Genomic DNA, 24,269 nt, shown 5'->3' with positions numbered 1-24,269 from the left:
TCAAGGAGGAAAATCATTAGGAGACAAAATAATGCTGAAGTAAATAATTTCTTCCACATCTGAATCTAACCCTGGCCACCAATAATAAACCAGCAGCCTACCTTTTGTTTTGGATATGCCCATGTGACCAGTGTGAGCTAAATCTAGCAATTTCTTCCTTACACCCACAGGAGGCACAATTCTACCAGCTCTCAACAAGTGATCGTCTTCTATGCCTAGTTCATACCTTATTCTGTGGAAGGAGCCAAAACCCATGTCAGGTGACCATCCTGACCAATCACTTAATACTAATTATTTGACTTTAATGAGTTTCGGGTCCTCCCTTAAGGCGGTGCCCCAGTTGTCTTGTGAGATGGAATCGCCGCATATACCCAAAACACATCTTGGATTGGTTCTTCTATGTCTTCATCATTATTGTAGATTGCATTTATGGAAAGAAGGTCTGCAATAACATTATCTTTTCAAACAAATGTAATACCTGATGCGAGAGGGTTTCAAACTGATGTTTGAGAATTTATTTTGCCAGGTATCTCTATTTATGATGGTATGGTCAGATCCTCAATCTATCAGAATTTGTACTTCCACTACATCAATTAGTACTATAGAGTGTGGCTTTTTATCCATCCTATGTAATGGTCCTACCTCGCATACAGACCAACTCACACCACATGCCGCACCATAAGAAACTGTTTCATCAAGGATTCCGGATTGCCTATGGCGAGGAGAAGCGAGGTGAAGGCTCCCCAAGCCGGGAATAAGCAGCAACAGAAACAATGCACTGACAAGGAAGTGTCGGCAAACAACGGCAGGCAGGGATGCACTGAAGAGGCAGGCACAGAGGAGCAGGATCCAGAAGCCAGTAAAAAAAAAAGAGCAGCAGGGCCTACAGAGAGTTCAGTTCATCGCTATTCTGAAATAATGGAGTTCCAAGAATCCAGTTAAGTTTCAAATGTAAGTATTTATTTATATAAAAAGGAGGTCCTCCTGTCCAGGATCAATCTGCCACGGTGACGTTATGTACCCCAGTTAACGGCCTGAGCGAAGCAAGGACCATTAACATTGTCCCAGGGCCGTTACCCCCCCCCCCCCGGTGTTGCCCGTGGAACAGGTACATAAGGCCATTAGCACCAAAAAAGGTATTTTCCTTTCTACAATGGGACGCTGCGCGTGCCCCGTTGTAGGAAAGAAGAACAAGTTACTTTCTTACCTGGTAACGTTCTTTCGATGGGATGGTCCGACGACGTATTCCATATCAATGACAGGTAATGTCCACAGCTGTGCTGCTTCGGATAAATCTTTGGCGTCTGCGTCCTGCGTCGATGACGTCGATGCGCCGTCCCCGAGGACCTCCTCCGACGGCAGACGTCACCCGATGTGATAAGTAGGACGCACGACACCCATAGCCTCAGTTATAGTTTTTTCCCAGAACGTGTGCCACCAGTTTTCTGCCAGTCAGACACACAAGGCCTTGCGGAACGCAAGCTGCAATCGCAAAAGAAATTCTGCAGCGGGGAAGGCAGGGAGGGAGCGATATGGAATACGTCGTAGGACCATCCCATCGAAAGAACGTTACCAGGTAAGAAAGTAACTTGTTCTTCAAGGGTATTGGGTCCTCCGACGTATTCCATATCTATGACAGACTCCCAAAGCAGTACCAAGCAGGGAGGTGGGAAAGAATTTAGAATACAAATTTAGCATGCCCAATCAAATTGCGGAATAGAGAACCACCTTGCCAAAGGCCAGATCTTGCCCTCTGATGGAATCGAGGGAATAGTGACGTACAAAAGTATGTACTGAAGCCCAGGTGGCTGCATCACAGATGTGAGGAATAGGAACTCCCCTCTGCGGAGCAGTAGACAGAGCCACTCCTCTGGTAGAATGGGCCCGCAAGCCAGCCGGAGGGTCCTTACCCGCCAAGCGGTAACACTCGGAGATAGCTAAAATAATACAACGAGACAAAGTCTGTTTCGTCACAGCTTGTCCCAAAGGCTTTCCAGCGTATCCAATGAAAAGTTGATCGTCCACTCTGACCCGGGACATGCGCGAAATATAAAATCTCAACGCTCTCCGAGGATCAAGCCTATGGAGCCTCTCCTCTTCCTTACCAGGATGTGGAGGAGGATAGAACGCCGGAAGAACAACCTTCTGGCTCAAATGAAATTCCGAAACCACCTTCGGAAGAAAAGAAGGACGAACACTAAGGACAACCCTGTCCTCATGAAACACAGTGAAGGGTTGCTTAACTGAAAGTGCCTCTAACTCACTCACTCTGCGAGCGGAAGTAACCGCAACCAAAAACACAGTTTTCAGAGTCAACAGCCTCAAAGGGCAAGAGTGTAAAGGCTCAAACGGAGCACCCATAAGAAACTTAAGAACAAGGTTCAAATCCCAACCTGGCACCAAAAAAGGTGACGGAAGAAACACATTAGTGAGCCCTTTCAAAAACTGCGAAATTAAAGGAATCTTAAAATAGGAACACTCTTCAGACGAGCGCTTAAATATGGACAGCGCCGCTAGGTAACCTTTAATGGTCCCCACTTGCAGGCCCCTTTGGGCCAAAGAAAGCAAGAAAGACAAAACCATGGGAATGTCACATTCAAAAGGATCCACATTCTGAACTCTGCACCAGTCGCAGAACTTTCTCCAACGGCAACGGTACAGAGACTTGGTTGCCGGCCGCCTGGCCGAGAGCAACACCTCCATCACGTCTTCAGGGAGGTCCCAATCCTTATACCTCAACCTTTCAGAAGCCAAGCGTGAAGATTGAGGGATCTGACCTCTGGATGGAGAACCTGACCCCCCCTCCCGTGAGAGCAGATCGTCTCGGTAGGGAAGACGACGTGGAGGGCAGATGGACAAGTCTAGAAGGTCCTGGTACCACGTCCTCCGGACCTCCGTAACCTCCGCAGCACTTGCGGGATGACGGGGACTGGAGGAAACGCATACAGCAGTGGGAATGACCACTCCACCACAAACGCGTCTCCTAAGACTCCTTTTGGAGGAAATTCCCGCGAGCAAAACCTTTCGTACTTCCGGTTGACACTGGAGACGAAGAGATCAACTTGAGGGGTCCCCCAAAGGGCGAAGATCTCCAGGAGAATCTCCTAAGCCAGCTCCCACTCGTGAGAGATTGTGCTCTGCCTGCTCAGAGCGTCCGCCGTCTCGTAGTTGTCTCCGGCCAGATGAACCGCCTAGATCGAAACTCCCTGCTGAATGGCCCGAGAACTCGAGCTGCATCGCCTCCCTGCACAGCGGAAGTGACCCTGCCACCCCCCCCTTTTTGTTGAGGTAGTGCATGGCCACTGTGTTGTCCGTTAGAATCAGAACACTCTTTCCGTGCACAGTCGGCAAAAGAGCCTTCACGGCTAGCCAGACGGCCCTCAGCTCCAACAGATTGATATGGAGTCTGGACTCTGACGGAGACCAACGACCGCTGACTGTCAACTCGTTGGCATGAGTTCCCCATCCCGTGAGGGATGCATCCGTCATGATCGTCACCTCCGGCCAGGGCAGCCAAAATGGGGCCCCCTTCATCAGATTGCCCTCGACGGCCCACCACAGAAGGTCCCGGGCTACGGAGGGCGGCACCTGAACAGGGTCCGACAGCCTGCCGGAGGACTGAGACCACTGGAGCTTGAGTGCCCATTGCAAAGATCTCATCCGCAACCTGGCCTCTGGCACCAGAAGAATGCAGGATGCCATGAGGCCGAGCAGTCTCAAGAATTCGGACACTGGGAGATTCTGGGCAAGCTGAACTTGTGCACCATCTGCTGAATGTGAAGAGCCCTCACCTGAGGAGGAAAACACTGGCCCAGGGACGTGTCGAGCACTGCTCCGATGTACTGGAGCCGCTGCGTTGGTGTCAAATGGGACTTCTTCAAATTGAGGGAGAAGCCCAGCCTGTGAAGGGAGTGGCAGGTGACGGACAGATGATCCAGGACTTGCTCGGGAGAGCTCCCCCTGATCAACCAATCGCCCAGGTAGGGGTAGACGTGAACCCCCCCCTTTCCTGAGATGCGCTGCCACCACCACCATGAGCTTGGTGAAAACCCTTGGGGCGGAGGTCAATCCGAACGGCAGGACCCGAAACTGAAAGTGCGAGTCGCCAACCGCGAACCTCAGGTACTTCTTGTGCTTCGGATGGATCGGCACATGGAAGTAAGCATCCTTGAGGTCGAGAGACACCAACCAGTCCTGGAGTTGAAGGGCCTGGAGGACTTGAGAAAGAGTTACCATCTTGATCTTGTCCTTCCTGAGGAGCTTGTTCAAACCGCGCAAGTCCATGATGGGTCTCAATCCCCAGTCTTTCTTCGAAATCAAAAAATAAGGGGAATACCATCCCTTGTTCATCTCCGCTACAGGCACCAGTTCTATGGCGCCTTTCTCCAGCAGGGCTTGAATTTCCTGCGCAAGGAGCGGATCCAGACTCTTCAAAGACAGGTTCGCTGGTGGATTGTCGTGAGGCCTCTGCCGAAAAGGAAGACGGTAGCCGTGGGTTATGATCTCCAGAACCCACACATCCGAAGTAATGGCTTGCCACTCTACAAGATGCTGCGCCAGCCTTCCCCCAACCGGCGAACCATGGGACCTGGCCTCATGACTGAATGGTAGCGGCTGCGGCGTTGCCTGAGGGCAAAGAGGCAACTGCCCGAGCGGCCTTGGCACCTCGAGTACCTTTGTTTCCACCTCTGACACTCTTACGATGGCCTCTTTGACTGCTAGCTTCTCTCGCTTTACTGAAGGACGAGTAATAGCGAAAGGAACCTCCCCTCCATTGCTGTCCCCTAGGACGAAAAGGCAGAGGTTGGCGAACTGCAGCGCCCAACGACTTCGCTGCAGCTTTGGAGGTCTGCAACCTCTCAAGGCTCTCGTCAGCCTTGCTGCCAAAAAGGTGTTCACCGTCAAAAGGCATGTTGAGGAGCCGGAACTGCACATCAGGAGCGAACCCAGACTTCTGCAACCACGCAAACCTGCGCATTACGGTGCTCGCAGCCATGGACCGGCTGACACTATCCGCCAAGTCCAAACCCGACTGAACGGCCTCTCACATAGCATCCTTGCCATCCTGAACCATAGCAAGGAAACCATCCCGTTCGTCCCCTTCGGGAATATGATCAGCCGCTAATGCAACACAGTTCCACAGAGTGTGTGTGTGAAACGAGACAAGGCACATATGGACTAGGCCGCCTGAAGCGCCATACCCCTCGAAGAAAACACTTTCTTCGCCCAGCCATCAAAATGTTTGTCGTCCCTATCCGGAGGGATGGTAGGATACGACGCCTGCTTTGCCCGGGCCGTAGCCGCCTGCACCACCAAACTCTCCGGGGTGGGGTGCCTAGACAAGTAGCAGGGGTCGCTACTGGCTGGACGGAATTTTCACGACAAAGACTTGCCCACTGCCGGGAGACTCTCTGGAGCAGTCCAAGCCGCCACCACCCTTCTCTGCAGAGCCATATGAAAAGGCAAAACCGGGTCAGTGGGGGGACCGAGATCAAGGATGTCCGTGAGATCATCCTAAACAAACTCCCCTGGGGGAGCCGACCAACCCAAGTACTCGGTAACCCGAGACATAAGGCGCCGATATGAAGAATCGGCATGAGTGCCAGGCTCCGGCCGACAAAACACCTCCAGAGAGGTGTCCAGTCCACTGGCATCATGCAGCGACTGTCTCAGGTCATCAAACTGGCTATGGCCCGAGATAAGGTCATCTGGAACCGGAACCAGGCCGCCATCAGAGCCTTCATCACCCTATGAAATGTACTCCAGGCGGGGAGAGGAAGACCTCTCTGGACCAAAGCAGTGCGGACCTTAGCCATAGCCTTTCTAGGGGCAAACCCCGTGCCACGGGGCCCCTCCGACACCAGCGCCTCGAAAGGCGTCGAACAAGTCGGCGTCGACAGAAAAGGCGACGAGGGCGCCGAACAAGTCAGTGCTAGCGTCGACAGAACTGGCGGCGAGCGAATCGGCGTCGACGTCAGCTGCAGCGCCGCCAGCATCGGTGGCGTCGACACAGTCCTCGAAGCCGGAGCTCCGAGCGTGTCTCTCGACAACCAAGGCATCGACGACCCCCGCAGAGGCGGAGCCTCGAGAGAAATCGTCGACGACCTCAGCGCCACAGGCGTCGACGTCTTCTTCGAAGACGGCACAGGATCACACAGTCTCAAGCGCGTCGAGGACTGGGACCTGGCACAGGCATGGCGAGAACTGCTACCCTTGTACGAGCGGGACCTCTTCCCGCGAGCCGTGCCGACCACCCGAGCCCGAAGGCGTACGAGCGGTGTCTCTCGACCGGTGCCAACCGACCCCACTCGGAGGCGCGGACGGACCAGTGCCCTGCGATTCAAGAATCGCTAGCATCTGCATCCCGAAGGAAGCCCATTCCTCCAGTGTTGCTTGCATGGAGGGATAAGTGACCCGCCGATGGGCGGAGTCCTCGGAAGAGGATGGGGAAGGCGACCTATGCCAGCGCTCCCGGGAATGCCTCGAAGAGGCGGAGGATTGGCGAGACCGACTCCTGGAAGGAGACCCATTGGACTTCCGACGATGACGCGGAGAGTCGCCCCTCGAGTCATCCGTCGAAAGCCCCGCAGACCTCGACTTCCGGGGCTTAGACACCCGGCCTACCGACAGCTTCTTCTTGCGTTCCTGCAAGGCCTTTGCCGTGAGCGACTGGCAGTCGACACAGTCGTCCGTATCGTGGGCCTCCCCGCGGCACCAGAGGCAGGCGTCGTGCGAGTCCGTGACCGACATCTTGGACCCACAGTCCCTGCAGTTCTTGAAGCCCGGACGCGGGGTCGAAGATGAGAAAGACATCACCACGAGCAGGTCTTCACAACAAACCGAACAGGCGTACCGAGATTCACGAAGCGAACACGTTCGTGGAAAAAACGGAACTGAGGCTATTGGCGTCGTGCGTCCTACTTATCACATCGGGTGACGTCATCCGTCGGAGGAGGTCCTCGGGGCCGGTGCATCGACGTCATCGACTCAGGACGCAGACGCCAAAGATTTTCCGAAGCAGCACAGCTGTGGACATTACCTGTCATAGATATGGAATACGTCGGAGGACCCAATCCCCTCGAAAATCCTTTACCAACATGGCCACCATGGAAAGGGAAGGTGGGGCTATGTATGGAGCCCCTCTTCCCTTTCCATGGTGGCCCGTACGGAGCCCCTCTTCCCATTCGATGGCAGACGTGGGAAGCGGAGCAGAAATAGGGTAAGTGGGGGTCAGAGGGTGGATTAAAAAAAAAAAAAAACAGAGACGGAGGGTCGGGGCGGGGTGAAAATGGTGGCTGGAAGAGCCGGCCGTCAGGCAGCTTGGAACACGGCCTTGTACCAGCGCTTCAAGCCTGCGTCCCTAGCCACTAGTATCAATAGTCAAAGGGCTCTGATGGTGTTGCATTAAGTAGAAAAACCTGGTCTACTGGAGATAAGAATTCCGGTTCCCAGGTACTCTGAGAAAACATTTGCAACAATCAACATTGCACTACCGATATTGCACGAACAGTTCTTGGAACCCTCCAACATGCAAAGTTATTAAAAAAATAAATACATTTTTTTTTAAAAAGGACAGTGCAACAGTTCAAGAATTGGATGGATATAAGTAACCAGAGACTTCAAAGAAAGGAAAGGACAAGTCTATGCAAGGGTAATTGACGTTCAACTTTCCTGATATTCTACAAATGAAAATTGGAACAGAAACAGTTTGTTTGTTATTGAAGTTCAAGTCCCCAGATCAATTTATGAAAAGGGAGACGGAGACCAACTGAAATTACCCTGTAGATTGATGAACAAGTTCCCAGCCTTGATCAAGACTGTCAAGTGTAAACATTTTCTGGAGACTGCACATCAAGTCCCACAACCTAACCGGGAAGTTACGTACCCCCACCACCTAACAAATGTTAAGATAAATAATGTTAAATCGTGGTCCAACAATTATTTGTAAGAAATCGCCACAGAGGATAACAGGAATTCCTTGTGAGGGGGCAGTGTATGTATAACCAGGTTAAGAGTAAAACTTTTTATTTTAATGGCAAGCAAGTTAGTTACTTGACTCTCAGGCTCGCACCCCTATGATACAAGGCACCACGCATAAATAAGGGATAAGGCAATAAGGAGGTAGGCTAAACTGTGCGAACTGTTTTGGGATAGAAAAGAACATCTTTTTGCAAAGTTAGGAATGATGCAGTGCTGGTGATGCAAGTGGGAGGGCCTGAATGAAAGGAAACCTCAACTACCACCAAGGTAGTGGAGATTTCATAGAATTAGTTCATAATCTTATTGGCAGATGGCCATGCAGCAGCAATTAAAGAGGCTTGCTTCCCCGTTCTGAACTTTAGAAAAATGTCATGTGCTTACTAAAAAGAAGACAAATTCATTTTCCTTCAGATTCACTTGAAATTAAACTCTCCCAGAACCACAAACCAAAGCAAAAACTGAAAGCTATGTTCCTTGTCAATAGGGCAAAGAATATTTAAATCTAAAGGCAAAGTAAGCTATCAGTACACTTCAGTTATACCAACCTTAAAGATAAAACCATGTTCTCTGGATCACACCCATCATAAGGAACTTCTTTTATGGAACATAAAAGTTCTAATTCTTTAATCTTGCCCTGTAGAAATAAAAATAAAACCATATACATTACTTATAATAAATGGAAGTCAAAAAACTAGAAGTGCTTTGTAAGATGATTGTTAGTACAATAAATAACAATATGATAGTTTAGAAACACTAAGTAAAATTAGTTTCAATACCAAGTAACGCAAGTTTCAGCACAGGAGTTTAAAAACATGCTGGATTTAAAAAAGCATATTAAAACAAAACTCTAGGGTGGTCTTTATCACCCATCATATTCGCTTTAGGATTAGAACATCTGGCGGCTCCGATTAGATCCAATCAAGGGATTTCGGGCATCACGATTGGAGAAAAATGTACATAAATTGACTCTCTTCGCCGATTAGATTATTGCAACACTCACCAAACCTCATTCCTATTTGGAACACTTGGACTCAAATTCAATAATTCTGTATGGTCTCCGGGTTTAAAATAAACTAAACTAAGAAAGAAATGTAGAATATTATGTTCTAACTAGCGATAAGGAGATATTAAAATCCCATTTCTACTTCACTTGGGCAAAAGAAAGTATAATGTACCTGGGAATTAGAGTGACAGCTAACTTGGATCACCTGAATAGTGCTAATTATCTGAGACAGCTAGGCAAGATTAATAAAGGCCTGGTGCACTGGACTACTTCCCTGATCTCGTGGTTCAGTAGAATGGCGGTAACCAAAAAAAACATACTACCACTTTATCAGTTGGTGTCAATCCTCAACCCAAGAGAAAAATGAAAGAAGAGCACAATAAATCACTCTAATGTATTTGACATAGGAAGCTCCAGGGGTGAGTAGGCATACATTATTTGCAGCAAGAAATAGAGGGGTCCAGACTTCCTGAAATGATTGCACTATTACTGGGTGGCCCAGATTGAATTTAGCATAGAATGGGAGCAAAGATATACTGAGAAGAAAATTGGTATTCATGGAACAATCAGTATATGGAAAGGTACTTGTGGACACAACCTTGGTTGTTTAAACATCTAAGAGCCTCTGGCTTATACAGCAATTTTATTATGAAAGCTTCCACGGATGCTTGAAATTGGGTAGGTAAATTCCATGGTTGCATATCATTCCCATCATACCTAATAGATAGAACGATGGGTGAGCAACCTCAGTTTTGCCAAGTGGGTTACTCGGGGCTGCTGCAAAACTGATCAACGCGGAGCGTGGCCTGGAGTGCCAGCGATGTGGCAGCTCCTCTAATGGTGTCTGCAGCATTAATTGGAAAATCTAAAGTTCCGGCTATATCCCGACATTGTATATGCCTGATCTGGTTTGTGGAACGCTAGAGGCCCTGTTGGCAGTAATCTAAGCTTGTAACGCGAGCGGAAACATCATAAATGCAGTGAGTGTACTTGCCGGCGACGATCGCCAAGCAAATCCAAAATGGCAGGTGGGCCGCGTTAGCCCCGTCTTTGCGGCTATCCATCAACCCTTGTTGGCTCCGGGACCACACCAGGAAGCCCCTGACCTCCGGAATCCTCCCCCACCCTCCTGCGGATCCCGACGGCGCCCATCCAGTATTCTGTATCCCAGCCGCTGATGCGGCACTGACTGAAGCTCTGCTGGGAGCCCATCCCGGACCCGATTCCCATGGGTTACACCTGACTGGGGCAGCGCTTCCAGTCCAGCGCCTCCAGCCTGCCTCTGCCCCTCCAGGCACTCCCAAGTTACCTGCCAACCTCCCGGGAAACTCCCTCCTCTTTGAGACCGGCCCGCAGGAAGCACCGGCGGCAACTCCCCACCTCAGCGGGGCCGAGCACTCAGAGCCACCTCCCTCTCCCCCGCTCTGCAATAGTTCTCACCAGCGGGGCGACTGGTCTCCTCCTCTGGATGTGGGAGGGGAGGGGTCACAGCTCTGCAACATTGCTCTTGGAGGGGGGCCCCCAGCCCACCCGCTTCTTCTCCCCCACCCATTTTGAAGCCTTGAGGCGGTAACCATTATCTCCGCTCCCCCCTCACATTATTTTGAGCAAGCTTTGCACCCCACAGCCAGGGTTGTTGAGGCAAACTACGGGGGTCCTAACACGGCCCTGAAGAGGTAGCTACCTCTAGCCCTGAGCCCTTCAAGCACATCCAAGAGCCGCCCAGCTACAGCCCAGTCTCCCCCAGAAGATTCCGCCACTGAGGGTTGCGGACTGGACTCAAGTCCCACAAGACCTCACCCCAGCCCCCTCCAGAGCTCAATCCATGCTTCTCCCAGAATCCTGGACTTTCCAGAACCTCCACAGAAGTCCTGGCTAGCAACAACATCCCTTTCATCTTCCTGGGGTGCCCCTGCCCAGCTCCCATCACCACCAGAATGGAGAGGCCTGATCCCCCTGCCTTCACTCTGGGAGCTCTCAGCAACTGGTGAGTAGATCAGCAACTGTCATTGCAGCTTTGGATCCCCTCTCTCCCCCTTACCCGTGCTTTGACCACTATTCCACCGCAGCAAAGGACCCTATGATCGCTAGCCTGACCGGCTACTTCCTTGGGCGCCCCGCCCCACTTCACTCCCCCATTGCCATCAAAGTAAGATAGCTTGGTCCCTCGGCTGGTGCCTTGGGGCTTTCTACTGGCCAATAAACGACTCACCTACCCGCCAACAACTGTAACATTGCACAAACCTCACTGGGAGCCGTCTCCCTCCCTGGAACAATGGCTAAATCCCTGAAACCTCCCAAATCTGTGGATATTTCCAACATGCTCCTCGCAGCGGAGAAAGGGAAGAAAGAGGACCCCCCAAAACTCACGCCTCAAAAAGCACCAGAAGATAAAGGGACCCTCCAACCAAAGAAGACCTCCAAGCCTTCATGTTCGATATCAAGTCAGAGTTCAGATCCTGCATGTCGGAGCTCACCTCAAAGCTAGAACAAACAGAGCAAAGGGTCGGTGACATCGAACACAGGATGGGGGAATCTGAAGATCTAGCCCAAGAGCATTCCACCACTCTGGTGGAACACCACTCTGGTGGAAGTGCAACACACGATCCAGACCTTAATGGACAGAACCGATATCCTAGAATTCAAGCAAGAGGACCTGGAAAACCGTGCCTGCTGCAATAAGCTGCATATTCGAGGTGTCCCCTCCTCAATCCCCGATAGGGAGTTACCCGAGTACATGGGCAACTTCTTCCAGTCGCTGCTACCGAACCTGGACAAAGCTCAGCTCCTACTTGATCGCACCCACAGACTGTGCCCGCGACAAGGAACTGACTCGGATCCCCCCCGGATGGTATTGCGAGAGTCAATTTTTATACCACCAAAGAGGCCATCTCGGCAATAGGTCGCTCACGCGATGAACTATCGTTCCAAGGCTCCCCACTCCAAATATTCCAAGACTTCTCCCCCCTGATACCGCAGAAGCGCAGGGATCTGCGTCCTCTCACGCTCTTCCAGACCATCAGATCCGCTATCGGTGGCTGTTCCCAACAGCACTGCAATTCTCGCACAATGGCACCCCTCGAACGATCAGCCATCTTGACAAGGCAGCATCAATCCTACGTCCCGGCTCCCCAGAGGGCACAGGGTCCTCCTCCCCCGGCCAGAGGGTAACTGAACCGGGCACAGCTTCCCCCAAGCCGAGACCTGCACCCTGGACAAGAGTAGAGAGAAGCCGCAAACCTAAATGAAGATCGGCGGAATGTTCAAGGAACACATAGCACCGGAACCCTGCTTACTAAATCCCGCTGCGGGCCCCATGCGGTCCGTACCCAACTCCAAGGTGCATGCCACCGTTTTACCCTTGGAGTGAAACTCAACCGTTTTGTTTGACACCAGCCTGGTTGGCTAGGGGATGTACTGATAAGTCCAAATCCGTCCCCCAAGTTAGGGTTTTGGCCCCCCGTTGGAGGCCAATGTTAGAAGTTTGTTTCTCCCGTTGGAGGCTATTTGGAAAACCTCAGCCACAGGAGAACCCAAACCAGCTCGCTCCTTGCGACCATGGCTGACTTAGACTCCTCCCAACCCCCCCTCCTGCGGCAAAGGAGCTTAGAGGGCCAGCCCCCACATTAAAAACTGAAATTCACCACCCTAAATGTCAGGGGCCTAAACTCCCCTCCAAAAAGCAAATCCATCCTGCAAAGGCTACAGGACGAGGGAACCTCAGTGCCTTTCCTGCAAGATACTCACCTGATGCTGGCGGACTTCTCCCGCCTTCGCAGTAGACTTTTCCCCCTACAACTATTGGCTTCCAACGGCACCAAGAAGGGAGGCACTGCTATCCTCTTTGCAAAAGAGCTCAGACCGCAAATCCTGGACTCACTACGATGTCAGGAGGGTCGCTTCATTGCAATCAAATGCATCATTTTCGACCAATTCTACACCTTTAGCTCAGCCTACGCTCTGAACAAGCATCAGGAAAGGTTTTACCAAAACATTCATTGAGGGGCAAGTCCAGTGATGTCTTTATGGGAGGGCAAAAGAGGCACTTTCCCTGGGCCCCCACATTTGAGGGCCCCCCCCACAAGGGTGTCTAATCTAAAGAAGTTAGTGACCATTGTTTACAAAACTTAAATTGCACACGTCAAGATATTGTATGGCATGTTGCTGAGGCTCTGAAACTATTGCCTGCATGTTGCAACAAATACTTTCTGCTCTCATCAATTCATCCTGTAATGCTTTCTGTGTTCACTGACTCACACATAGTTTGTGTGTTCACTACAACTCCTGTAGCAAACTCACCTTTCTATGGGAATAATATTGATCATGTGCAATAGCCAAAGTTGAAATGCATACTGATAAATGTGAGTTCCGCTTTGGTTCAGAAGATAGCTCATTGTGTTAAGCACTAATTGCAGAGATTTGTGTTCATATGCTAGATTATAATACTCAATTTCAGCAAGGCCAACTCAGCCTTTCCTATGTTTGAAGTTGATAAATCAGCAGGTATGTGTACTTTGTTTTGTAGTGCAACAGGTGCTATTTTCAGCAGTGTACCTGTAACTGTGGTTGCTATTAAAAAAGAAAACGAATATAGCATCAGTATTGTGAAGGTCTAGAAATTGGTTTCTGCAGATGGAGGCTTGAAAAACCTAGGCAGCTACCTCAAATGAAGACTATGTGCCTCATTACAAGTCCTGCGGCAACTGTGCCGGTAAAACCAGCAGGTTGCCACTGGCCTTTTACACATTTTTCCAGCGCCTGACTTCAGGGAAACAACAGGGCATTACAGCCCCGGCAGTCTGTGAAGTCAGGCGCCGGAAAATGTAAATCACCATTCCCATTGGGAATGGGGAACACGGAAGCACTGGCACCATGTGAAAGCCTGCAAGCAGGTGCTGTTCCACCCTCCAGGTCTGACACTGGCAGGCGGGACGGCACTCACTCACAGACTCTTAGTGTACCGGGCCGGTAACAATGGTGCTGGTAGGCTTACCGGCATCGTTGTTACCGGACAGGCACACTTATGAGTCCCAATGAAGTGTTAGTCAGAGAAGTGATTAGGTATGCAAATTCAAGACTGTCGAACCAAAGCGTTCATGCTTTTATCCTGGCTTCCCCAGCAGACAATACAGTGATCCTGGACAAATCAACTTATTTCACCGACATTACTGTACTGTCTTCCTTGAAAAGGTTGCCTTCTCACATGCTGGGGGTATTCTATAGCCCATTCATTACCTGATCTGACTTTTTATGTTGGTCATTTCAGTGAAAGGGGTCCTAGACAGAAGAGAGCGGATCAGATATTGCAGGCCTGTGGTAAGCATATTTTAAGGTCTGCTCATTTGGCACAAAAAACTGTTTGTATTTTGTACAATCGAAAGGTTTTTGTGTATGTTTATAAATAACAAATTCACAAGCTTGTGTTTTGGGCCAATTTAAAGCATTAAAATACAAAAGAGAAACCCAGATGTAATCTTTTAGGATCACATCAAATAGTGTGTTGGCACCTATATACTTCCCTTGATGATCCAAACAGCGAAGCTAGAATCATTCCCATTTTGCATAATGAGCTTCCCCTGGGCCCGGTGTTCAGTCAAAAGGTAAAAAAAAAAAATCTCTAATGTCAATCTCGAAACAAAAATCTCGAAAAAAAAGGTCTAATTTATTATTTATTAAAAAAAAGGGGTAAAATAAAAAAAATGAAAAAAGGGGGGTTGGGGGGAACCCCCATTTCGAAAAAAAAACGTATTGAAAAAAAAATTCGACTGTATCTGTACCCATACAGCCCCATCCCCCTCCCCCCATGTTTCTTCTTTTTCTGCACTTATTCAGTCTGCTGCCTTAAACACAGCACTTGCCACTTGCTGGCTGCACTACCACAGTATGCCTCAATTTTCTATTTATTTTATTTATCTGCGCTCCTCGGCTTCTGCACTTTCCACTCTCCCCCTTCCATGCACTTTTTCCCTTTTCCCCTTTCACATGCACTTGCGAGTTCTCAATGTCACTGGGCCTAGTAAGCTCGTTTTTATGTTGTGCTGTGTTCTCCCTTGTTCCCCTCCCTTGCCTAGTCGCGCTCTGAAACACTTGTGTACGAGCGCGATACAAATAAAATATCATATCATAACATTTTGTTTTTAAAATTGTCATCTTAGGTTATGTGATTGGTCTACTTTCTAAGTCAGATCTCTAAAATGTGATTTTAGTTCATTGCACGTACAATAAAAGCAAGTGGTAAAGTGCAGAAATTGCAGAGTGGGTGCAAATCCCAGCTTGATCTTTTAACCAATGTGTAATGCTGGGCATCTCATTTAATCTTGCACTGCCTAGTATGTCAAAATTGGCAGTCCCTAAACCATTCACAATGGTCACCCTTCTGAGTGATTATTTTGTTCTCCGGGTATGATCTTCACAACAGCTTCACACATGGTTTAACTGGCTATAGTGTTGCTTCCTCTATACTAATAATGGCCATTCATAAATTGCACACCACAGCCAGTTGTTACTTTGCTCTGTAATGGCAACCCTACCTGAAAACCATGTCCCTCTTCTAATCTCAATCTGTCTGCATCTGTGTACCTTCCTGGTAGCTTCTAATATTCATCCACTATCTATTCTATGGTAGGTGTATCTTTCTCCTCCTTCCAACTGATCTCCCGTATCCATGCTTGAGCATTTTTGAATTCTGTGAGGGAGCTAATCTGAGTCTGTCTATTCTGGAGTATGTGCGCCTTTAACATATGATCTGTGTCCTGAATCATGTATACTATGACTGGTGTACCTTCCTCGTTACTGCTAATGATAAATGGCCTGTACCTATGCTAGAATGCAAGTAGCCTTTACGTGGACTGCTGATGTTGGCCTTGAAATGCTACTTTATCATTCTTATTACAACAAGAATGAAGAGGGTAAGGGGACTGAAAGGGAGTACCATTGGCTATTTTAATAGCTGCGAGTTAACATGCCAAGCTATGTGTCGTGATCGCGATGACGGGGTATGACCAGATATTCTGGACACCTTAATTCATTTAGCTTGATGGAGGGGGGCCCCCCCAAAGGTGTCCGTGCTCGGGGCCCCGAAAGTGCTTAAGATGGCCCTGTCAAGTCATCATCGGGGGAGACTTTAACGGAGCCCCTGACCCACTTAAAAACAGATCACACCCCCCCCCCCATCATCTAGAGACCTAAAACTGGCAAAAGGCCTGCTTCATCTCTTTCGGACCCTGGATGGATGTCGTTGACACCTGGAGGGTGATATCTCCAGAGGAGGAAAACTTCACTTTCTATTCATATGTGCACCGTACCTTCTCTCAAATTGGTCTACTACTGGCCTCCCCTCAGATCCTGGCCTTCACGGACGACGTCACCATTGGCTCCTGGATTCTCTCCGACCATGCCCCAGCCTCGTTGACCCTGCGAGCACACGATCCTGATACCTCCCCCCCTCGCTGCCGATGGAACCTATATGACCCTATCAAACGACATGGCAGTAAGGGACTCCATTGCCAGATCAATAAAAAACTTCTTTGCAGAAAATCACAACGAGGACCCACCCCAGCCAACATCTGGGATGCCATGAAGGCGGTGCTCAGAAAGGAACAGATCGCCCAAGGCGCAGCCTTCTATAAGCGAAAACAAGCGGCCCGTACCGTCCTGGAATCTGAAGTCCGGGAGGCGAAAGAGTTGGTCCCTGGAATCCTACAGGGCTCTTCAGGCAGCAAGAAAGAGGCTGGAGGTGCATTACGCCGAAGCCACGGCGCATCTACTAACCAGAACTAAACAGTGGTATTATGTCGACAGTAACAAAGCAAATAAGCTGTTGGTAAACAAACTGGCCAAAACCAAGATAAGAAATACCATCCTGGGCCTTAGCGACTCACAGGGCGCGGTCCAATTTGCAGAACCCGAGAAGCTACGACCGGCAGTGGCCAACCTATCGGAGATAATGACAGCAGTCCCAAGGGACCAAAACGAACAACAGTCCTATCTGCGAGAGGCAGCTCTCCCACACCTTACACCCACGGCGAGTGAAGGACTTGAAGCGCCCATCACAAGCGAAGAAGTTGAGGTGGCCATAAAAAGCCTGAAACCTACAGCCCCGGACCCAGATGGGTACTCCACCCGGTTTTACAAACTCTTCCATCCTCAACTGGTGGCCCCTTTAACCTGGCTCTTTAACTCATTTCCCGCCAACTGAAGTATCACCCCTACCATGCAGGAGTCCATCACGATCCTCATCCTCAAGCCCGGAAAAGACCCCAGGGACAACAACTCGTATAGGTCTATCTCATTATTAAATCTGGACGCCTATATGTACTCCAAGATCCTGGCCAACCACCTAGCACCCATCCTTCCTAGAATCATAGACCCGGACCAGACTGGGTCCATAACCCACAGGTCAACGAGAGACAACATTTGCAGAGCCTTAAACCTAATAGAGGTCGCCAACCAAGAAGCGCAACAACTTGCCCTGCTGGCCCTGGATGCGACCAAAGCCTTTGACAAGGTGGATTGGACCTTCCTACGCCTCGCCCTCGAGGCCTTCAGCTTTGGCCCGACGTTTCAAAAAATGGTCCTAGCTAACCATCATTCCCCCAATACCTGTCTGAGAGTCAATGGCCTCCTGTCAGACCCGATCCCAGTAACATGTGGAACGAGACAAGGATGCCCTCTGTCTCCTCTGCTCTTTGCCTTGGCCATGGAGCCCTTGGCCAAACGCATTCGCTGGAACCCTTGGATCAAAGGCCCACAAGTAGGCCCTGCCCAACATAAGATTGCTCTTTGCACCAACGATACGTTATTGACCATCACTGACATTGAGGCCTCCATGAAGGAGGCCTTGGCCGAAATCCGGAGATTCAGGAGAGTAGCAGGCTTCGCCATCAATTTCGAGAAATCGGTGGCCCTGGTGGTGGGGCTGGGCCCAGGCGAAAGGGAAGCCCTAGAGAAACAAAGCCCAATCCAGTGAAGTGTCAAGCCTATCCAATACCTGGGGGTCCAGATCCCGACTCACCCAGCAAAAGTGTATCAGACAAACTTTCCCCCCCTCTTTGAGGGGGTGGAAAAGGATCTCAACCGGTGGCTATAGCAAGAGATCTCCCTTCTCGGCCGCATTACGGCCTGCAAAATGAACCTCATCCCACGGTTCCTTTACGCCTGCTCCTCCCTACCCATTTCAACCCCCCTAACCCCCTGAAGTGCATTCAAAGTAAAATGATCAACTTCATTTGGAGGAGCAAGAAAGCATGCATTCCTCGGAGAACCATGATGGGCAGTGCTAAAGTCGGAGGATTGGGGGTTCCGGACCTCCGTAGATATCAAATAGCAGCACAGCTATCCCACATCCAAGCATGGGGAATCGCCTCAGGTGCCCGAAATGGGTGGAGATCGAACAGTCCTGTCTCTCCCTCCCCCTCCGCTACCTCCCATTCATCCCTACCTCACTGCGCCGAACTTGGCCGAACATGCTGGCCTCCACTAAACATACAGTGAGAGCCTGGGACTGGGCCCGTAGACACAAAGGCATCTCGGGGGCCTGAGCTCATTTTCTCCAATTGTCCTTAACCCAGCCTTCTCCCCGAGCTTCTGCCCAACAAACTTTAGGAATTGGATGGCGGAGGCCCCGAATCGCTCGGACAGCTCTTTGAGGAGGGCACCCCGCGCACTTTTGAACAATACAAGATAACCTTCCAACTTGCGGAAATGACAGGTTCACTTATGCTCAACTGCAGCAGTGGTGCTCCCACCCCCAGATGCGAAACTGCAGCGAAACGAGCTCCCGCTCCGCTAGATCTCACTGTAAATGACCTGCCAGCCCGAGGGAAGATCTTGGCCCTATATAAACTACTACAGGATGACCCCATCCTCATTAATCCCTCCTACATGTTCCAATGGGAGGCGGACCTGGGACATACCATAGAGGACCAAACCTGGGTGGACATCCGGCCGAGAACACGCACGGCCTCCCCCTGCATCACCAATCGGGAATGCGCCCACAAACTGCTCCTACACTCCCCCCCTAACCCCTCCCCCCTTACGCCTCCACCATTTCCAGCAGGCACTGGACCCGCACTGCTGGCGCCTTTGCGGTCTTCCAGGATCCTATTTCCACATGTGGTGGACGTGTCCTAAGGTAAGAGAATTTTGGTCCCAATACCTCGCCGCAATAAAAGATATCACCCAAGTGGCTATCCCAATGGCCCCGAAAATGTCCTCCTAGGGATCTGTAGGATTATTTAGCATGTTTTTTTAATGCACCGCCACTGCATGGGTTTAATATATGGCTATAATGCGGTACAGCAAGCTATGTGTTGCCAGCGCAACAGGACATGTCAATGAAGACAGGCTACTCAGTCAAAAACACATCAATTTTTTTTCACATTCAAAATGCAAATGCACACCATTTTTTTTCACCTGAAATGCCTCTGTTGCAGAATGAGGCAGGCTGAAAGTCATTTTAAACGGACATTCAGAATTTTTTTTTCCTTTCTCTTTCTTTGTGCTTTTCACGGTCCTTGCTAAAGAAACAAAACTCGAATAAGCAGGAAATTAGTGGATACAGTTTCTTAATGAAAAGTGAGCTATTGTTTGAAGAAGGAGGGTATGACATGATAGATTTTTATTGGATGCACGTCACATGAAGGGCTGTAACAGAGGTCTCTTGGTGCATCTCGGGGAGGAAGAAAGGCAGAGGACATTTTGCACAGCTCCGGTGAAGACTTGGCTGGAGTTTCTATGGCGTTTCCTGATTGAGAGGTGTCGTCCCAGTCCATTGCTGACTTTCCCAGGCTGGAGATTCCAGTCAATAAGCACCGGCATGAGAGACTGCAGATCTGAACTGTATGTCCTTGCTGGGGTGCTTTGAAGGAAAGCCTTAAGCCATTTAAAGAAAGCGACCAGTCCGGGGAGTTCGCGTGCTGAACAGCTACAATTTGCTGGTAATTATCTTGTATAAAAGTGAGGGTGCGGTATGTGCATGAGACCTATTTTAGACAGGCAGCATAGCGATAGCTTTTCACTGTGTTTAAATGACACATTTTAAGGTTACCAGCTGAAGGCAAAACAAACGATGTAATTTTTCGCTCTCTTGTGCAAATATGAAATTAAATTCTTAGTATTCTTGCATTTTGTCTTTCTCATGTTTTTATTTCAGAGAGGATTGTCTCACGAATGGTAATGTATCATTTTAAAATGAAATTGTGATAACACACAGCCTGCCTAAGAGTATTCTTGTTTCTGTTTCATTTGGTGTCTAAAAAAAATAGTATGCCATTGAGGGAATGATGTTTAAAGCGCCAAGTTTCTATGCAGATAAAGTAATGTTATGAGCAATTATAAATAGCTGTGTGCGTGGTTCCACTCAGTGTATATATATGTGTGTGTGATTTCTGAGTGGAACATAATGAAATAGTTTGTTGGGCGTATATGAGTCAGCAGAAAGAGAGGCCTCTGGAAATAGTTTCACTGATGTAAATAAATTAGTGATAATACCACAGGGGTTGTGAATACTGTATGTGAAAATTGTGGTATCCATAAGATGTAGGCCTGAGGTCTCTCTATTGATCACACGAACTGACTAAGTAAGGAGAAAGGGGGTTCTGGATATTGGGGCCATAAATAAAGCAAAGGAATTATGCTCACCAAAAATACCACCAACAAAATGTATACCAACTAAATATATCTGTGTACTGAAATAATGCATATCCACTATATTACTATAACACCAAACCCAATCTGAATGCAAGGAGTGATTATTGCTGAATTACTTTATTTTTGGCGTTAAGAAAATACCGCTAGGCCCCAAATCTACACAAAATACCCTACAGATCCCAGTCCAAGCCTCCTAACCAAGAACATGAAGGAGGGCAGCCCTTATAACCCAACTCCTGCTGGCGGCCAGAATAACAGTGGCACGCACCTGGAAATCCACTGAAGGCCCCCTGATGACCCTCTGGTGGATTAAGCTTTGGGACATACTGATAGCCGAAAAGGTCACGGCGGCCAAGGCGGGCTTTCTCCATCACAAGTCAGCGCCGCTGTTTGACTATGACCAGAACTATCCGACCCTGACTTATAAGCCGCGACTAAACGCGAGAGCCCTGTACTTAACCAGCGTGCATCCATCGCTTGACCCAGCCCAATGAGACTGGGAGACAAGGCCCATCCGGGGGATAACAGGGGAGGGACAAGGGAAATGTCAATTTATGCGCTTCGCTGGGGGCAGCAAGTGAATGTTGATGAATATGTTTACCTGTGCACTGATTTATAAATATAAACATTTAAAAAAATAACTGATCAACGCTTTATTAATGGGGAGATCAAGTTCTTGGAGAAATTTAAGTTAGATTACAGTTTGAATGAGAGGGATAGATTTGGATACCTGCAGCTTCGCAATGGAGTGCTCAATGAACTGCTTAAAAAACTGGTGTCAGCTAAGCAGTAGTCCCCCAGAACGTTCACCTACGGGTGACTATGCTGGAGAACAGGAGTTACAGGTAAGTAACTTGTTCCTTCGCCAGCATGGGGTTTGGCATGGATTCACATGCTCATGAACACGATTACACAGCAGAACAAATACACAACCATGGGAGGTGGCAAGGCTCAACAGAAACCATGCACTTACCCCTGGAACAGACTCCCATCAAACAAACCGGTTGCGTAGCACCATTTGGCCAACTCGGGACTCCTCCCTGGAATCCCTGTTGACGCAGTATAATCTTGTGAAGCTGTGCGTGGACATCCAGGTAGCTGCTCTGCAGATGTCGAGCAGGGGCACACCAGAGAACAACGCCATTAGTGCTGCGATGGCCCTGGGGGAGTTGGCTCTCGGCCGGCCTATTAGCAGTCTGTTTGCCAGACGATGATAGTACATGATGCAGCCAGAGAGCCACTTGGATATGGAAGCCTTAGACAGGGCCTTCCCGCGATTCACAGGTCCAAAGTTCGCAAACAATTGAGACATCTTCCGAAAATCATTTGTGCCTGCCACATAAAACTTCAAGGCATGAGCAACGGCCAGCGAATGCAACGCTCTCTCAGCGGGCAACGAAAAATTCAGGAAGAAGACTGGTAGAACCAAAGGTTAGTTTAGATGGAATTCAGAAGGAACCTTCAGCATAAAAGGTTGGGTGGGTCCGTAGCACTACTTTTGCAGCATGTAAAGACATATGGTAGCTTGCAGGAGAGTGCCTGAATCTCCCTGACTCGTCTGGCCAAGGTGATAGCCACTAGGAAAGCAGTCTTCCACGAGAGGAACTTCAGAGGGGCCTGATGCAGTAGTTTGAATGGAGGCCCCATGAGTTTAGTCAAAACAAGTTGAGTTCCCAAGCCGAAGCTGGCGCCTTCACCAGCGAAAGGTCCCGAAGAGGCCCTTGAGGAACATCTTGACGAACCTGTAAGACACGGGGAGGGCTTCCTGGCGTCTGTGTGTACTTGGATACGGTTGCCAGGGGCACCTTGATAATCGAGAGGTGTGAGCGAGCCCAGCCTTGGCTGCCAAAGGAGGTATGGAAGGAGCTGTGCAGCTGTGATCTGCAGAGGGTGATGATCTTGGTACTGCCCCACACCATGAACCGCTTCCATGTATGGCCATAGCAAGACAGCGTATACAAAGCTTTGGCATCTAATAGAAAAAACAGGAACACCACAACAGCCAGCTATTTCCAGCCCGATACTGCACTGGTCACCTGGCGACCCTCTGATTTCGGGCCCAGGTCCCTACCCTCCCAGTTGCACTCCCGCACTGCCTCCTGGCAACCCTTGCACTTGGGTCTGTATCTGTAACCCTACAGTCCCCCTACTTGCACTTTTGGACACCTGCTGTCTGCACTTATCCTGGCACCTGCCACCCGCTGGCCACACTTCTCGTTTTTTGCTTTGATCCCATGTACAGCACTGCCCCCTCCCCTTTCCCCTGGCACTTTTTCTCTCCCCCTCCCCTGCACTTGCGCAATCTCAATGTCACTTGGCCTAGCAAGATCGTTGTCCCTGTCCTCCCTCTGTTCCCGCTTCCTTGCCTCGTCACGCCTTGAAACACTTGTGTATAGGCGCGTTCCAAATGCCATATTATATAACTAAAAACAGCATTTGAGAGACTCACAGAATTCTGGATTAGGTTTCCCATCTCTTTGAAGGGTCGGATGGCCCTGGTGAAAATGATTATGTTGCCTAGATTATTGTATATCTTCCAGGTCAAGCCAATGATTCGGACGGCTGATTGCTTTTGATTACTGCATAGTACCTTATCTAGGCTATTGTAGAAGGGGAAGACGCAGAAGACTGCTTTGGGTACCTTACAATTGCTGGCGGGTAAAGGAGGAACTGTGCCACCCGACTTGAGGATACTTTTGGCCGTCAATTATGCAGCGCAAGGTGGAATGGTTTGCTCAACCACACAAGGATCGCAACGTGATGTGCATCATGAAGGAGTCAGAAGTCGAGTTCTAGAAATGTTGGGGAGGCGGGAGAGGGAACTAGGGTATCTCCTTACTCCTTTTGGGGACCATTATTCAAGTGTGGTGAAAAACCACTGTGCGGGCAGGAAAGAGGTTTCACTTCTTACCAATTGTGTCCCTGGGCTGTAGCAGAAAGACGAGTAGTGGCCGGGAAGAAGGGGGAGGCGGATGGACGATTGGGACAGGTGGGTTCATTGACAACTTACATGTAGGGGATACGGCCATTACATACAAAGAATTTAAGACAGCTCATCCGTCAGTTCAGGTGACCTTTTTAGAATTCACCACGCTGATGGCAGGAGTGAGAAGCCTGGAGTGGCTTCCCCAAGAAACCACATATCCATGGGATGAATGCAAACCCTTTTGCAATTAGTGGAAGGGTGGGTGCCAGGGGGAGTACGTCGGAATTGTATGCCGCAGATAGGGAAGAATGCAATGGCACAACGCTTGGGGTCGGACTTTAATGGGAAACTGATGTGGGTGAGAAGCCTTCAGAGAGCTAGTGGACTAGGATTCATGATCATGTGAAGCGGGTCTTAAGAAATGTTAAACTCCAGTGGATACAATAAAAAGTAGTGCGATGGGCATACATCACCTGGGTGAGGGTTTGATGAAATGGCTTTCAGAGCGGACCAGACTTGTTGGGAGATGTAGGAGAGAGATCGGGACGTTTATACACGTGTGGTAGGGATGTGATCAGGTGGCAGGTTTTTGGGAGGCTATTTGTTTGGAACTGCTGGAAGTAGTTGCGGTAAGGGTTCAACTTACAATCAAACATTGCCTGTTATGGCTTCTACCTCATGGGAAGGGCAGACAAGGAAAAGTTGTGGTTA

General features: G+C 49.4%; 1 protein-coding gene across 8 annotated transcripts in view; it reads right to left on the bottom strand.

Moving 5' to 3' along the window:
* HECTD4 (HECT domain E3 ubiquitin protein ligase 4) overlaps window positions 1–24,269 on the bottom strand; it is a 4,298,785-nt gene that overhangs the window by 3,017,282 nt on the left and 1,257,234 nt on the right. For all 8 annotated transcript variants that reach the window (XM_069619495.1, XM_069619492.1, XM_069619493.1 and 5 more), the window contains exon 28: window positions 8,526–8,614. In XM_069619495.1, coding sequence (XP_069475596.1) covers window positions 8,526–8,614 — 89 coding nt within the window. The remainder of the gene's footprint in view (window positions 1–8,525; window positions 8,615–24,269) is intronic.

This window comes from Ambystoma mexicanum, chromosome 10, assembly GCF_040938575.1.
Source record: "Ambystoma mexicanum isolate Mex_15411 chromosome 10, UKY_AmexF1_1, whole genome shotgun sequence".
Classification (NCBI taxonomy): domain Eukaryota; kingdom Metazoa; phylum Chordata; class Amphibia; order Caudata; family Ambystomatidae; genus Ambystoma; species Ambystoma mexicanum.
The sequence above is the reverse complement of the archived record's forward strand: the minus strand, read 5'-3'. Positions and strand labels throughout refer to the sequence as shown.